The sequence below is a fragment of the Lotus japonicus genome, chromosome 6 (assembly GCF_012489685.1).
Source record: "Lotus japonicus ecotype B-129 chromosome 6, LjGifu_v1.2".
NCBI classification, from domain to species: domain Eukaryota; kingdom Viridiplantae; phylum Streptophyta; class Magnoliopsida; order Fabales; family Fabaceae; genus Lotus; species Lotus japonicus.
In genome coordinates this window covers 45,767,813-45,782,135 of record NC_080046.1, presented here as the reverse complement: position 1 = coordinate 45,782,135, position 14,323 = coordinate 45,767,813, and the positions used below count along the sequence as shown (strand labels likewise).

Here is a 14,323-nt window from a genome sequence, read left to right as displayed (position 1 = left end):
TTTCTTTAAATAAAAACATGTTGACCTCTTATACCAGATTTAAAAAAAGATGTAAAATTACTCCACTCTAACAGTGATGCATATTAAAGGTCACATATAATGTATACCGGAAGCATTTCCTAACATATTAGTACTTACCTAATCATGTTTACCTAGTGAATATAAAAAATGACATTTAGACGGATGATTAGAATAAGAGCATTAGTTTTAACACCCCCTTATTAATCTCACACCCTATTTTATTTTCTAAATTCTCTTATTAACCTCTCTTATAAAAAGATAATCAAAGTGTGAAAATATTTCACACTCACTAAGTGTGAAACACTTAAAACGACATGAAAAAGGTGAATAGAGAATGAACATACTCGATTCACACAATTCAGTTTCACACTCAAGATCAATAGTGTGAATATGCCAATTGTTGAGAATTTTAATTTCAAGTTTAAATTTTTCATGTCTTTATAATAAGATTTCACACTCAAGTGTGTGAAACATTTTCAAATTTCACACTCAAGAATGTGAGTTATTAAACTAAAAATAATTTTATTTTTAAAATTTTATTTTTTCGTATTTTATATTTTTATTAAACACTCGAGTGAAATCTTTTCAAGTTTTACACTCAAGAGTTTAAAAGAACCAATTGTTAGAAAAATTATTTTTAATTTTAAATATTTTGTTTTTTATAATTAAATTTCACACTCAAGTGTGTGAAACATTTCAAATTTCACAATCAAGAGTGAGTTATTGAAGTATTCATATTTTAATTTGAAAAATAATTTTTAGTTTTCTTACATTTTCATTTCACTATCAAGAGTGTGAAATATTTTTAAATTTCACCCTCAAAGGTTTGAAATAACCAATTGTTAAAAATATGAAATTGTTTCACACTAAGTGAGTGTGAAACACTTAAAACACAAGGAAGAAGAAGAATAGAGAATGAATATTTCTCGGTTCACACTTATAAAACATGAAATGTTTTCACATATATTAAGTGTAAAAAGTGGCAACGAAAAAAAAATATGAGATGAAACTAAAGTGAAGGGTAGTGTGACAAACAAAAATGATCGTAGTGATAAAATAGGAAAATACATATGTTTGGAATGAAATTAAATTTTAAAGGATATTTGTGACATTTTGATGCACAAATTAGAAAAACTTTTATAACACCATTGGTACCTTGTTTTAACCTCACTTCTGGTATGCACATCTAAAAGCAAGGAATAAATATATACACATATAAACTGATACGATGGTTAGTGCAAAACAATATATAAAATAAGCAGCAATGAATATTGCAAGTTTACCTACACACTATTTGAATAACCTTCTTTGAAAAGTCAACTACTGTATTCTATTAATATTCATTTAATCTAAATAATTCTGAGATTTTTAAAATTAAAACCAGGAACGTATTTTAAACCTTTTCTAAAATCTTGTGTTCAAAGACAATGTATTAAAAAATCTCAAACTATACGGCTCCATTGTTGCTTCTCAACTCTTTATATGTACATAGCTAATTTAAAAAATGTTAAGCTGCCCAACCAGTTATTCTATTGAAAAAATGAGCCCACCATTAAAACTGTATTCCAATCAGTCCAATTGAGCCTCTTATGATAAACATAAATAATAAAAAAACTGTAATTGTCCTACGTCCAAAGTGTGACTGTAGAAGACCGTTAAGCCTATACAAACTTAAAAAAACACACAATGATATTTAACACAACACAAATTAAAATTACCATTTTTTTCAACGTTTTAAAATGATGCTCGTAAATTACTTATAAACATGAAGGCCTAATACCGATATTTCATCTGGCCCAAACATACAATGTTTTTTAATCACGTATAAACATGAACGCATAAAAGAACGACAATCTGGCCCACATAGCAAACTGATAGCTAAACCCTCAACCTCCAATCCGTAATTAGTAACAGCCACCAAGTTAAATATTATTTCTTGACAATGAATCATTCCTGTAAAGATTTTACACAAACATATAATGAAAGTGAGATCACCATGGTCATCAAAACTTCATTCGAAATAGTCATAAAAGAAATTTTAACAGCAATGATCAACTATATATTAAGATTCAAACATAGGAAAGACAGGGCATTTCCTTACAATCATCCAATACCAACATTCAAAAACTTAAATAATCCAAATAGTAAACAACTAATCCTACACAGTTGACAAATTGCAACTAAACGTTGCTTCTTCACCAATACTTACACAAACTGTTCCTACACACTTGATAATCTGCAACTGGAAGTTGCTTCTTCACAAACACTTAAACAAATTGCTTCTTAACAAACACATCCGTTAAAATAAACATTCTACAAACACTGCACCACACAACCAATGTCAATCACATCTTGTCCTTCTTCATCTTGAGTAACATCTTCTTCTTCCTCCCAAACCCGGACACCAATTCTTCATTTTCAGTTGATAGACTCCTTTTAGAGTTTATGATGTCCTGAGTATCTCCATTCAAATCAATGGTAGGAGACTCCAGTGCAAAGGGTGTTACAGGTGACTTGTCATCCCCAACAGTCCCAAAATCTTCCATCAAATCCTACCACACCAAAAACACAAACAATTACTTTCAACAGACAATGCACACAATCATAAATAATAAAAAATTCATTTTATAGACTATACAAACCTTTGCAACTCCTTCATGCTTCAATGTTGACTGGGGAGTCACCATAACACGGCTTGAAGATGCCCCAACCTTTATCCCGTAAGGATTAATATCAGACCCATCATTAGGAAAATATGTATAGCAAAAATAAGGCAAATGAACACGTACATTGTGCTCCAGCTGCATTTTTTTGAACTGCTGTATAATATCTTCATCTGTACACACTCGCTTAACACGATACGACGCCTCAAAACGGGACCTATCAAACCTTAGGCTAGTAAAATTCTTAACCTCAATCTTGAAAAGAGCAGCTGTACCAATGAACTTAGCAATTTCCTCCGGAATTCCATTAGAACCATCATCCTAACAATACACAATAAACACCAGATTATAATATGCTATTAGGTACACAACCAGATTAAATATCAAATTATTATAATTTATAACCTTTTCAGTCACTTCAACCATTTCAGTACATGATCTTCCCACCAACGAAGATGCTTCCTTATCAAAAAGAACCAAATTAGCAATCCCAGTATGGTCTTCCACAGTCAGCTGCAAACGATACCTATAACATGGATTGCAAACATCAATTGTTATATTGAATATCCTACATAAATAATGTATAAAGTACTCCAAACAAAACATATCATAACTTCCACATTCAACCTAGGATACACTGCAAGGACATGGCGATTACAGCTTTCACAAAAGAACATCTTTTCATCAGCATACACCTTCCTATTACATCTACAGGCCGTGTACCACCACTCAACACCTTCTTCAATTGGACAAATCCTACCATACACAACACAGATAACGTCCTGCAAAAAACCCACCTCAATAATTAGTAAAAGGACAATCACCACTTTAAATTTCACCTATCCTTTAAACATCCTTATCACCTTCTTCAAATCCTTCAATTCAGCAATTGTCTTGCTAGAAGTTAATACCAAGAAGTCATCCTCACCAGAAACACTTTTAGAATCTGTCAACTGGCTAAGAGACCTAGAACCACTATCATTTTTTTCCAAAAACCTGAACGACAAAATGAAACATTAAACCAAAATAAAAGCAATCTATCAACAATTATACCATCAATCACACTACCTCCTCTTCAACACATCAGCCATCGGTACAGGTGGATCAAACAATATCTTGGTGGCACCATGTACATTTTGGATACTATTATTGCCTTGGAAAGATTTAACTTTGGCAAACTGAACAATAACAACAGGGTTATTTAGGTCACCACCACCAAGGAAGTTGGTCAGCTCATCAGCATAAACACCAAATAGAGCACACTCAATCCTCAAACTGAAAACAACACAATTACACATTCAACCAACAAAACAATCATCCAAAGGCAGAGCTTAATTACATTCTACAAAGGAAAAAACAGTACCCTTCAGATTCAATTTCAACCACATTCATTTTAGATGTCTTCCCATGAGTGACAATCTCCCTTTCAACACCAACCCCAGTGAGAATCCCAATGACATCTGCATTACATGACAACCATACCATCAAACAAAATTCACACATGGAGCATAAAAATGAATACAACAATGATTTATTGCAAACATACCGACTAAAAAGTTTGATTCACACCCAGGTGAGAGGATCTTAGCAAGAGACACAAATGTGTAAGGAAACACCTCAATAGGAAACTGATTCATTGGACGAACCTCAGTCTTAAACATGAAACAAATCTTGTAGTTGTGCCTGGTCGTCTTGTAATCACCACAGCTATCCACCAAAACAAACCCTGAAATACTATACACGTTACCATCCACAAGCAACTTCTCAAACTTGTACATCAAAGTCTTCTTGATTGTGGCATGGATTTTGTTACCCTGCATATAACATACACACACACACATTAACATGGCTAACAGATTTAACTAACATAACCACATAGAGCTGGTATTAACACCTCACCTTAGAATCCATCAGCACCATCTCAAGAGAAAGGGGAAGTTTGGAACTGGCAAAACCTTTGCTATACCAGATCCTAATGACTTTCACCATAATCTTCCACTGTTCCTTTCCACTTCGAAGCTCAGAAACATCATTAAATACAGCTTTCATCTCGGATATTGAATTTCGAAAATCAGACGGGTTTGGGAATGAGTTTGCCTCATCTGCAGGTTCGAATGTTATTTATAGACAGCTCAATCACACACAAAGAAAAGCCACAGAAACAACATGTCAGATGATAATAGCTTGATATTATCCACCCACATACATGCGGTATGTACCCGTATTCGACCTAGGAGGAGACTGGGCACATCTAAAAGAGGAACCTGTAGGTTATATTCGTGGCCACCTAATGGTTAACTGCTGACGGATCTTGACCTACTGAAGAAAATAACTTTAATAAAAGAAAATGAAATAGTTGGATAAATTGACACCTGTAGGACTGCTCTGCTAACGCCACGTCGGATTTTTGTCCTCCTTAAGGGCTTGTGCATTGTATCTAGTATAGATTTTATCAAATAATTAATTTGTTGTGCTTTGTTCACTGTAGAACTAGCTAGATTGATAGTGTATAAAAGCATCTGGTCTTTTGAACTTAACCAAACATTTTGTCCTTGTAAGTTATTTATGGTTGAGGACTTCTTTCTTCAATATTAGATTCAACCTTCGAATTTGTTTTAATTTCTATTGTCTTTTTATATTTGCGTGGATAAAGAGTTTTTCTAACATTTTGTTAATAAATAACAAATAAACTAAAAAACATTTACAAATAAACTTCAATATTATTAGAACAATGTTAAAGAAAAGGGAAGTTTCGCAGAATTTTGGTCAAATAAATTGCTTCATGCAATCTCGTCACCCTCTATTAAACCTTTAATTTTAAGATTGAAATGATAAGTATAGATAAGGAGATGAAAATCATTCAAATAAGAAATAGTTTTGGGGAAAGGATTATTTTTTTGCTTAGATTTAAATTTGAAGTTCATTATTAAATTATAAAACAAAAGAAAATTTCTTTATCTTCATTTAAATTTTAATTGTTAGGATTATATGAGATGAGATTCTCTTTTTTTGGATTTCTATGATAAGTCTTACTTTAAAAAGATAAAAAAAAAAGATTATTTTGTTATGTCTCCGAAGGATAACTCAAGTGATAAGAGCTGTGTGACATATGAGTTGGTGAAGGGAATGTCCATGGATCAATTCCTGAATGATGGAATTTATTTTTCCGATGTACCAAAAAAAGATTACTTGCTATTTTATTAAAAATATATTACTTTTTTTATGAATAAAATGTTTCAAATGTAAAAAAAAGAAAGGATAGGAATGGACTTCACTATTTTGCATACTTGGCAAGTTGATGAAAAGAAATAAAATGAAATATTTACTTGGAATATTCTTATCTTATTCCATTCTTATCAATATATACTTGGCAGATAAAAATTTATTCCATTCTTATCTTATTCTAACCACCAAATAAGTTCTTAATGTCTTAAAGATGAGATAGAAGAAATGTACAAATCAACTAATTAACTAAATGAAATATACAAAATCTACTATAAATTTAATAAGGGTCTATAATATTTTTTGGTTATAAGGGTCTATAATTTCAAATCTTAGACACACGCGGCCTAAATCTCACTCACTCACTCACCTAATACAAATCCGTATTTCTAATCACATTAATCAATTCATTACTGACAATAAAAACTAAATCCCCTAAATTTAAAATTTTTAAAAAATAAAACAATAATTAACTTTCAATATATATAATATCTAAATCTAATTTTTACACAGTGAAAAAAACAATGTTTACTACGTAATATCTAAATATATAAAAATGAAATATAAAATTAGACCTCTATTCCATTCATTCTTTGTCCAATTGTTGTTTGAAAATTCCAAATGAAAAAAGTAAAAAGTAAAAAAAGTTGTCTAAATGACCCATGATAAAGTTTGTGTTAAATAACTCATGATAAAGTTTGTGTTAAATAACCCACAATCCAATCACATTGGAGATAAGTGAGTTGGAATTTCTATTTTATATTTATTAATTTATTTCCAACTCATTTAAATCTAATGTGATTTGATGATGGGTTATTTAACCCAAACTTTATCATGGGTCATTTAGACAACCCGTAAAAAAAATAATTAGCTAACGGTTAGTTAGAAAAGGTGAAAAACGCGGCAGCAAGTATATCTATTGGTACCGCGAATCACCCTTTTCTACTGTACAATACCTCCCTCACGGCGCAAGTTAGCATACACCAATCTCCCACAAAAAGCGCGTGAAATTCACGCGCGTGCGTGAGTCTTCCTCATCTTGCAATCATAGAACACACACAATCTCTCATCACCGTCTTGTTCCTCCTCTCCGATTCACCGGCGTTCCTGATCCATCTTCGTTTCAATCGAATCTGTAAGCAAGCCCCAAATTTCTCTGTGTCTTGTGCATCTGAATGATTATCTGAATTATCTTGATCAGTTTTTTTTTTAATCTGATTTCGATTTTGAGATTAAATATTGAAACTTTTCTGATTTTGGGGATTGCCCTTTTGATTGATTTTAATTTGGGATTGGGATTCGTGGGGAATGCTTAATTTTTAGTTATTTGTTGATAACTAGGCAAAGTTTATGTAACAAGGGGAACCTTGTTGATCTGCAAGTTGTGATGTTATGAAATTAGTACATGTAAAATGTTAGTGTGACCAGTGGCCAAGTTCAATTTTCTAAGTTTTCATTTGTACACAAAATTTATTGTGTTTAATAGATTAGTTGTATTGTAGCTTCTATATAGCTCAGGTGTTTTTTTTGGTTTTGCTTTCTTTGGGGTGTGAATGGTGATTTTAACTACCAATTTATGAACCCAAAAAGAGAATAAGGGATGGTATTTGGGTATTTATTGTTATGGTCTTGGCTATGTAGGGTCAGTTTACTAAGAAACAGGAAAATAGAAAAATTATTGTATGAGCTGATTTTAGTTGGTGTTTGTTAGTGAAATTTGATTTTTATTGTTTTCTTGGTCATCAGTGTAATTATGATGAGAAGAGATCAAGTGCCTGTGCGTAAGCTGCCAAGCCTGGTTGATCTTTGTGTTGAGAAAGTGATAGACAATTTAAGGTACCTTGGAAATGTTGGCTCTGTTGATCACCATCTGCTTGAGCGAATCTTGCCGCACTGCACACTCGAACAGTTGATGCATGTGGAGAAGGCTAGCGTGGTAAGATGATCGGGCTTTGTTGTTTTTCTTAATTTTGAATGAAGTTGGAACTAGACTAAAATGATTGTATAATTTTGTTGACGTTTTTCTGCAGGGATGTGATCTGAGCCCTGTAACTGATAAATTGTGGAAAAAGTTCTTTGAGAAGCAGTTTGGCACACATAGCACTAATGAAGTAATTAAGAGGATGAGAGAGAAAAAAGTGTCATTTAAATGGATGCAGCTGTATGAGGTAACTTTTTGTTTGTTTTATTGTTTTGAGACTCTTCTTATTTCTTTTCAGACTCAGTTATATACTTATAGTTTAGATGAAAGAGCAGAATTAAGTGTAGCTCATATAACTCTTTCTTTCCTTTTTCCCTGTAAGAGACACCATTGTCAGTTGTGCTAACTAGGTAACATCCATATTCCATAGTAGTCAAAATCGTGCTCAGAAGCGCCTAAATGTATGATTCAGCGGTTCTTGAACCCAGTCCGCTTTGTTCACTAACTAAATCCTAAATCATTCTAAATCGTTTCCAAATCGGTGCTAAATCAAGATTTCAATAAACTTAGCGATTTAGGGAGATCTGGAATGAAACGGGTTTTTTTTTTTTACCTTTTTGGGGTCGACCCAGGTTCGAATTTTGCAACTGAAAACCTTAGTGGCTAGCACACATACTCACTTCTCTCAAACAGACAAACACTCACCTCGCATGTTCGAAGTCACAACCGAAGCAAGGGCAGCCGCGACCACGAACAGCAACGATGAAGGCTGCCGGCGACATTCCTATGGATTATGAGTTGTGTTTAATGACACTTTATGATTTATGCAAGACAATCCTAAGAATTTTGGTTATTTGTGCTATTTTATATGTACATAAGAATCTATGTGTAAATATAAATAGCAAAATCTACTAAATCTTACGATTTAGGTTTCGCTTTAGCGATTTACAATTTACAACCCCTCTCTGCTTTAGATCTAAATCTCGATTTTGACTACCATGGTAACATCCTTCATGCTGTTAGAACTTAGAATTAAGCATATATTGAATGAATAATATGAGCTGTTAGTGACTCTTAGTGCTTTGACATAGGGAATGATTCTTCCATAGTAGTCAATAGCGCACTATAGCAGTGTAGTGGAGCGGCCTCCTGCCGCTATGGAGGTGAAATTGCGTCGCAGATTGCAATATCAGCTGGAGTGGCGCAATTGGGAAATGGTGGTGTTCTGACAAAAAAACCCTCAAATTTACAATGTTTGGGGAACACTTTGCGGTGACTTGCAGCTATCCCCTGCGGCCACCGTCCCTGATTCCCTTGGGTCTCTGTTCTGTTCTGACATTTCTTATCTGTCAGGTGGGCCTGTTCTGTTTTTTACCTTTCTTTTCCTCTGTTTTTCTTTCCTTTCCTTTCTCTTCTTGATTTCTCTTAATCATTTTATTTTGTTACCCTCCAATCCTCTCCTCTTCCAGCATGGCATCCTCCTCCCCTCTTCTCTATCATTTTAATATGTTATGAATTGTTAGTTATATTTATATTTTTTTAGTATTTGTATGCATATAGTATTAAATTATTAATTATATAAACTTGTATATTGAAAAGCAGCGTAGCGGCCATCCTGCTATCCCACTTTTGGGGCCGGCCGCTATCCGAGATTGACTCCTATGAATTCTTCTCATGATAGATAGTGTAGAATGTAAATATGTAAATGTGGAACTAATTAGGGACATGGGTTTATTCTTAATTCTATTCACAGGCAAAAGTGAAGGAAATAGCTGAGGCTGAGAATGAAGCAGTTGCTCGAATCAAGCAACGATACCAGAAAGAAGATGCAAGTATGAACTAGCAACTTATTATTATTCCTTGTTTTTGCTGCTTTGTTTAAGGCAAATGTCTTTTCCTCTGCCGTTGTTGTAGTTGTATTCCCTTCTAATAAATATGCTTGCTTTATACAAAATAATGCTACTAATTTAACTATTAATTGCTCTGATTGGATTTGATGAGCTTTAAATTTTACACCATAGAGCAATGTAGCAATTTTCTTAGTTATATTTCTTACTACCTGCTTAGCTTAAAATACTTATCAAGTTTTGTTGGAACTATGCAGGAAAGCAAAGTAGGCAAGTACAGCTATGCACTAAAACTCCACCTTCGAGTAAAAAAAGATTTTGGGGAGGTAACTTCTTTGATTTCCTTGTCTGTTTCCTTCTTAATTCCCTCTACTACTGCACTTTATATATATGCGGGTTTTAAATTTGATCAAATTGTGCAGCTTTTATTTGTTAGTTTTACTTCATCTTTGAGAATCTGTTGTAGATAATGGATACAATGTATCAAATCTGAAGAGCAACATAATGAAGAAGTCAAGGATAGAACTTCTAAAGAGGTAACCTTTCTTTTACGATTATTCGTTGCATCAGAAGTCTTTAAGTCCAACCAAGACATACATCTAGTTAAGAGAGTGAGAGAGCTTTCCCTTGGAAGGAAGTTCAGCTTTTTCATTTGATCATTAGGAAACTTACTCATGCTTGTTCGTGTAGCACGTACTGTTAGATTATATAGCTTTATTTTACTATTTGTCTTAAGGGTAGTATAGTCTTTTACTTGTTGTCGATTTATATTTGTTATTTCGCTTTCTATTGTAACAATTATTCCCAATGTAAACCCTAGCGCCTCTTTGTTCTCTCTTCTTCCCCTCTCCCTCTTTTCTTTGTATTGCTTCTCTTAACAATGATGGCACTCATTTATTTATCCTCAAGCTTTCCTACTGCACACTCTGTTAATTTGAACTAAATTTGGTTCACGAAACATTTGCTTAGAATTTCGTAACATACTATTTAAAATCTTTCCTCGATTTCCTAATAAGAAGGAGTATTTCTGTGGTGACTTTATATTGAAAAAGAAAATCTTAGAACTTATTTAATCATGAAGCATACTAGAAATTTTACTAGGGTAAATCTGTACTGTGATCTCAATTGAATATTGACTTCAATTTTTTTCCCCTGAATTTCTTACAGTCATGAGGTGAAAAATCTTGCAGCAATGAAGAACAAGTCCATCCAGAGAAATAACAGGTACATTTACCATCAATTTTTTTTTACAGGAACAGTTAGTTATTGCCTCCAAAACAAAGCTTGTCCTCTTTTACCTCAATAATCCTCATGTTGTGTCTCTATGTTCTGCAGTCCATCAAGCTTCATGAAGTCTGGAAATGGTTCAAGTTCAAAAGATCCCAGATCTGCAAAAAGAATATCTTAGGGAGCAGAATGTGAAAGTTAGCAATTCTATGTAACATTATTTGCTTTTAAATTGTGGTAAAAAAACTAAAAATAGTTCCATTTATCTCCATGCTGAGAAAAATTGGCTTTCTTTTCCCAGTTAAGCGACTTCACTTTTGTGTGCTTTTGTACTTACCCCGTAGATATCATCAAAATATGCTATGGTAATTGCTGTAATATATTGATTTCATTATATAAATGAAATTACCATTCGTTTCCAGTAGTTGGACCAACCGCTTTCTAATTTTTTGTTCAAAAAGAAAATGCCTTTCATAAGCATTTTTTAGCATATTATCTGTTGGGATTTAGTTCCTCTATAGTGAGTATAAAGTTCAAGGCCTTCAAATTGGGCTAGCTTTCTGTCTGGAAGAGAAGATTTCAGCTTCAAGACCTGAAACGGTGATGATATGTTGAATTGCATGTCTCCGAACGTAGTTCAAGTGATAAGAGATGGGGAACATGTGGTATCGAATACGTCTTCTACTTAACACGCAAAATCGATCCTCCTTCTTCCTCATCTTGCTTTCATGGCTTCCGTCTCTAACATCACCATCTCGACATATTCAGCTTACTCAGCTACCTCTTTCCATCTATTGCATCATCATATTGGCCATCCCTCCACTAGAGTTCTTCATCATGCTTTCAAGTCAAACAACATCCCTCTTCAAGAGGCTCATCAAATAAATGTCACAATTGTTTGGCAAATAAGAGCCACAAGTTACCTTTCAATAGGTTGTCTTCATCTTGTTCTAGTCCTTTAGAAATTGTGTACTCAGATGTAGTTCTAGTACTTTAGAAATTGTGTATTAAGATGTTTGAGGTCCTTCTTCTTTTAGTTTAATAAATGACTTATATTATTAATTATGTGCTCTTTATTGAACATTATTCGAAATATGTCTGGTTGTTTTCAATGAAATATAATTCGAATGTGTAAGTTATCTTTCCAATTTTCAAAAAAAGAAATGGTGGAAAATCAATTCAGTTGCACTGTTAAAAAATTATTCTGGCCTTTGTGAACGAAAGCATCGTCATCTTCTTGAGACAACGAGGTGACTTCTTATGATCCTAAAAATCTAGTCGAATTCAACATTGTCATACAAACAACCCATCAAACTCAACTCCTCCAAATTCCTACTGCCTGGCTAGTCTTAGAATAGGCGTTTGTAACAAGGTCTCGTGCATGAGTTATGTCTTTTAAAGAGAGATTTAATTCTGTCACCAAAAAGTCTTTCTCTGTTTCTGCATTCTTACAATCAATTCGCTCTAGTGAACTCTCCCTGATTGGTCACCTAGTTGATAACATTGATCTTGTCATTCATGCCTTAAATGACCTTGATTCCTCATTTTGAAATTCACTACTGCCATGCGAATGAGGGACAATCTTCTTCTATTTGACGAACTATTTGTTAAATTTATGGACTTCGAGATTTTTCTCCAATGTGATCAACAATTGTGTTAGACGCTCATCGTCAATGACTGCCAACAATATTTGTATCGACGACTTCTGCAATTAATGTCAAAACTGATAGTCAAACCACACAAATGAAATCTGTGAGGATCCCATAACTAAACCCAATTCCAAAAAAATTAGAAACTTCCATTGCTTTCTTCATACAAACGGCCAAAGCCAAGTGCCATCAATCATCAAAACAAACTACTTTTACAACCCTCCATATCTCATTCTATTTTTGCACCTTCGTTCGATTTCGCCCAATCCTCATTTCTTTTGTGTAATTTTGGTTTTTTCTTCATGAAAATAAAAGGGTAGCAAGCATATAAACAGAGAACAATGAAGTTAGAAACTAATAAATATATTATGTTCGATAACATATCTCAACAATCAGAGTGGCGCAGCGGAAGCGTGGTGGGCCCATAACCCACAGGTCCCTGGATCGAAACCAGGCTCTGATAAAAAAGAGTGGCTTCTGCTATTACTTTTTTAATTTATTCAACATAAGAATAATTTCTTCTTGGGCTTTTTTTTGAAAGATTCTTGGGCTTAATTTCTTCTTGGATTTACATGACATGAAGAATGACTTCTCCCTGTTTTTCAACAATTGTGTTGCGTTATTTTTTTTTTTTGGGTAAGAATGAGTCCAAAATCAAGGAAATTAAGTAAATCAACATAGCCATGGAGAAAGAAGCTCGCCTATATAAAATCTTGATAAATAATTGCACTTTTGGTCCCCCAACTATGGCCTTCCTGCGAAAATCGTCCCTAAACTTCAAAATTAGCAAAACTCGTCCCTCAACTATACACACAGTTGCACTTTTGGTCTTCCGTTAGCATTCCGTCAGAAATCTAACAGATTGGGACTAGTGACGGAGATAATCCGTCACAATTCACAATCCAGTCACCAAATTTCTTCATCTTCCTCAATATAACCACCACTCATCCTCCCCCTCCTCATTCCTCACTTTCTCCATCTTCATCAACCTCAATCCGTCATCCTCCCCTCCCTTCTCCTTTCATTCCTCTTCACCACTACCTCCCTCAACCATCAACACAAACTCTCCATACTGAAATTGAATTGGAGCGGATTGCTGGAGAGAAAGGGGTTTTGGGTTTTTCTTCAACACTCTTTGCAGATCCCATTTTCTCATCTCCTCATGAAATTAGAAATCCATTTCACAACCCAAAAGAAGGAGTTGCAGACCTCTCCCTCCATATCTTCATCTCATCTTTCTCACTCGCACCTCTCCCTCCACCGAACCCACACCAGCAAACCACAACCCAGAACCACCTCTCCCTCCACCAACCCCACCCCTCCCCAGAAACCCAACCGGAACCCACCCAAACCCCACCCAGAAACTGAGCCCACAAACCCCTTCTTCCCTCTCACAATAGATCTACCATAACTGAGAAAGGAAAACCAGAGAAGAAAATCCAAGACTTTTTTTTTTCAGATCTCAAACCATTGTTACAGATACAGCTTCAACCTATCATATGGTGTCTGGAGAGGGGGAGCTCGAAGCTTGTAACCCAGAAACCCGACCAAAAACCCAGAAACTTTGAAGCTTTGAACGAGAACCATGATCTACAGAAGAGGAGGAGGAAGAGGAAACGGATTTAAGTGAGCTTCTTTATTTTTTCAATTAAAATACTATTTTTTCTCAATTTTATTTTTTCTTTATTTTTTAATTCATTTTTAACGGAATATTCTGTTAGTTTTCTGACGGAATGCTAACGGAAGACCAAAAGTGCAACTGTGTGTATAGTT

General features: G+C 34.2%; 2 protein-coding genes and 1 non-coding gene across 3 annotated transcripts; 2 read left to right on the top strand and 1 right to left on the bottom strand.

Moving 5' to 3' along the window:
* Window positions 1-2,113: 2,113 nt before the first annotated feature.
* On the bottom strand, window positions 2,114-5,027 carry LOC130724195 (replication protein A 70 kDa DNA-binding subunit C-like). Its single transcript, XM_057575367.1, has 9 exons — window positions 4,584-5,027; window positions 4,231-4,498; window positions 4,048-4,144; window positions 3,753-3,959; window positions 3,548-3,680; window positions 3,312-3,466; window positions 3,090-3,210; window positions 2,664-3,005; window positions 2,114-2,573 (listed from the first exon to the last, which is right to left on the bottom strand). Exons 1-9 carry the CDS (start codon window positions 4,731-4,733, stop codon window positions 2,367-2,369), a joined length of 1,680 nt encoding a protein of 559 aa, XP_057431350.1. The 5' UTR covers window positions 4,734-5,027; the 3' UTR covers window positions 2,114-2,366.
* A 1,820-nt stretch (window positions 5,028-6,847) lies between these two features.
* On the top strand, window positions 6,848-11,322 carry LOC130726066 (uncharacterized). The gene is made up of 8 exons (XM_057577286.1): window positions 6,848-7,041; window positions 7,653-7,842; window positions 7,937-8,074; window positions 9,581-9,659; window positions 9,932-10,000; window positions 10,141-10,210; window positions 10,842-10,898; window positions 11,010-11,322. The coding sequence occupies exons 2-8, from the start codon at window positions 7,660-7,662 to the stop codon at window positions 11,080-11,082; spliced, it is 669 nt and encodes a 222-aa protein (XP_057433269.1). The 5' UTR covers window positions 6,848-7,041; window positions 7,653-7,659; the 3' UTR covers window positions 11,083-11,322.
* A 1,619-nt stretch (window positions 11,323-12,941) lies between these two features.
* Window positions 12,942-13,013, top strand: TRNAM-CAU (transfer RNA methionine (anticodon CAU)). The gene has a single exon. It is a non-coding gene; the product is annotated as a tRNA-Met (tRNA).
* Window positions 13,014-14,323: the final 1,310 nt, after the last annotated feature.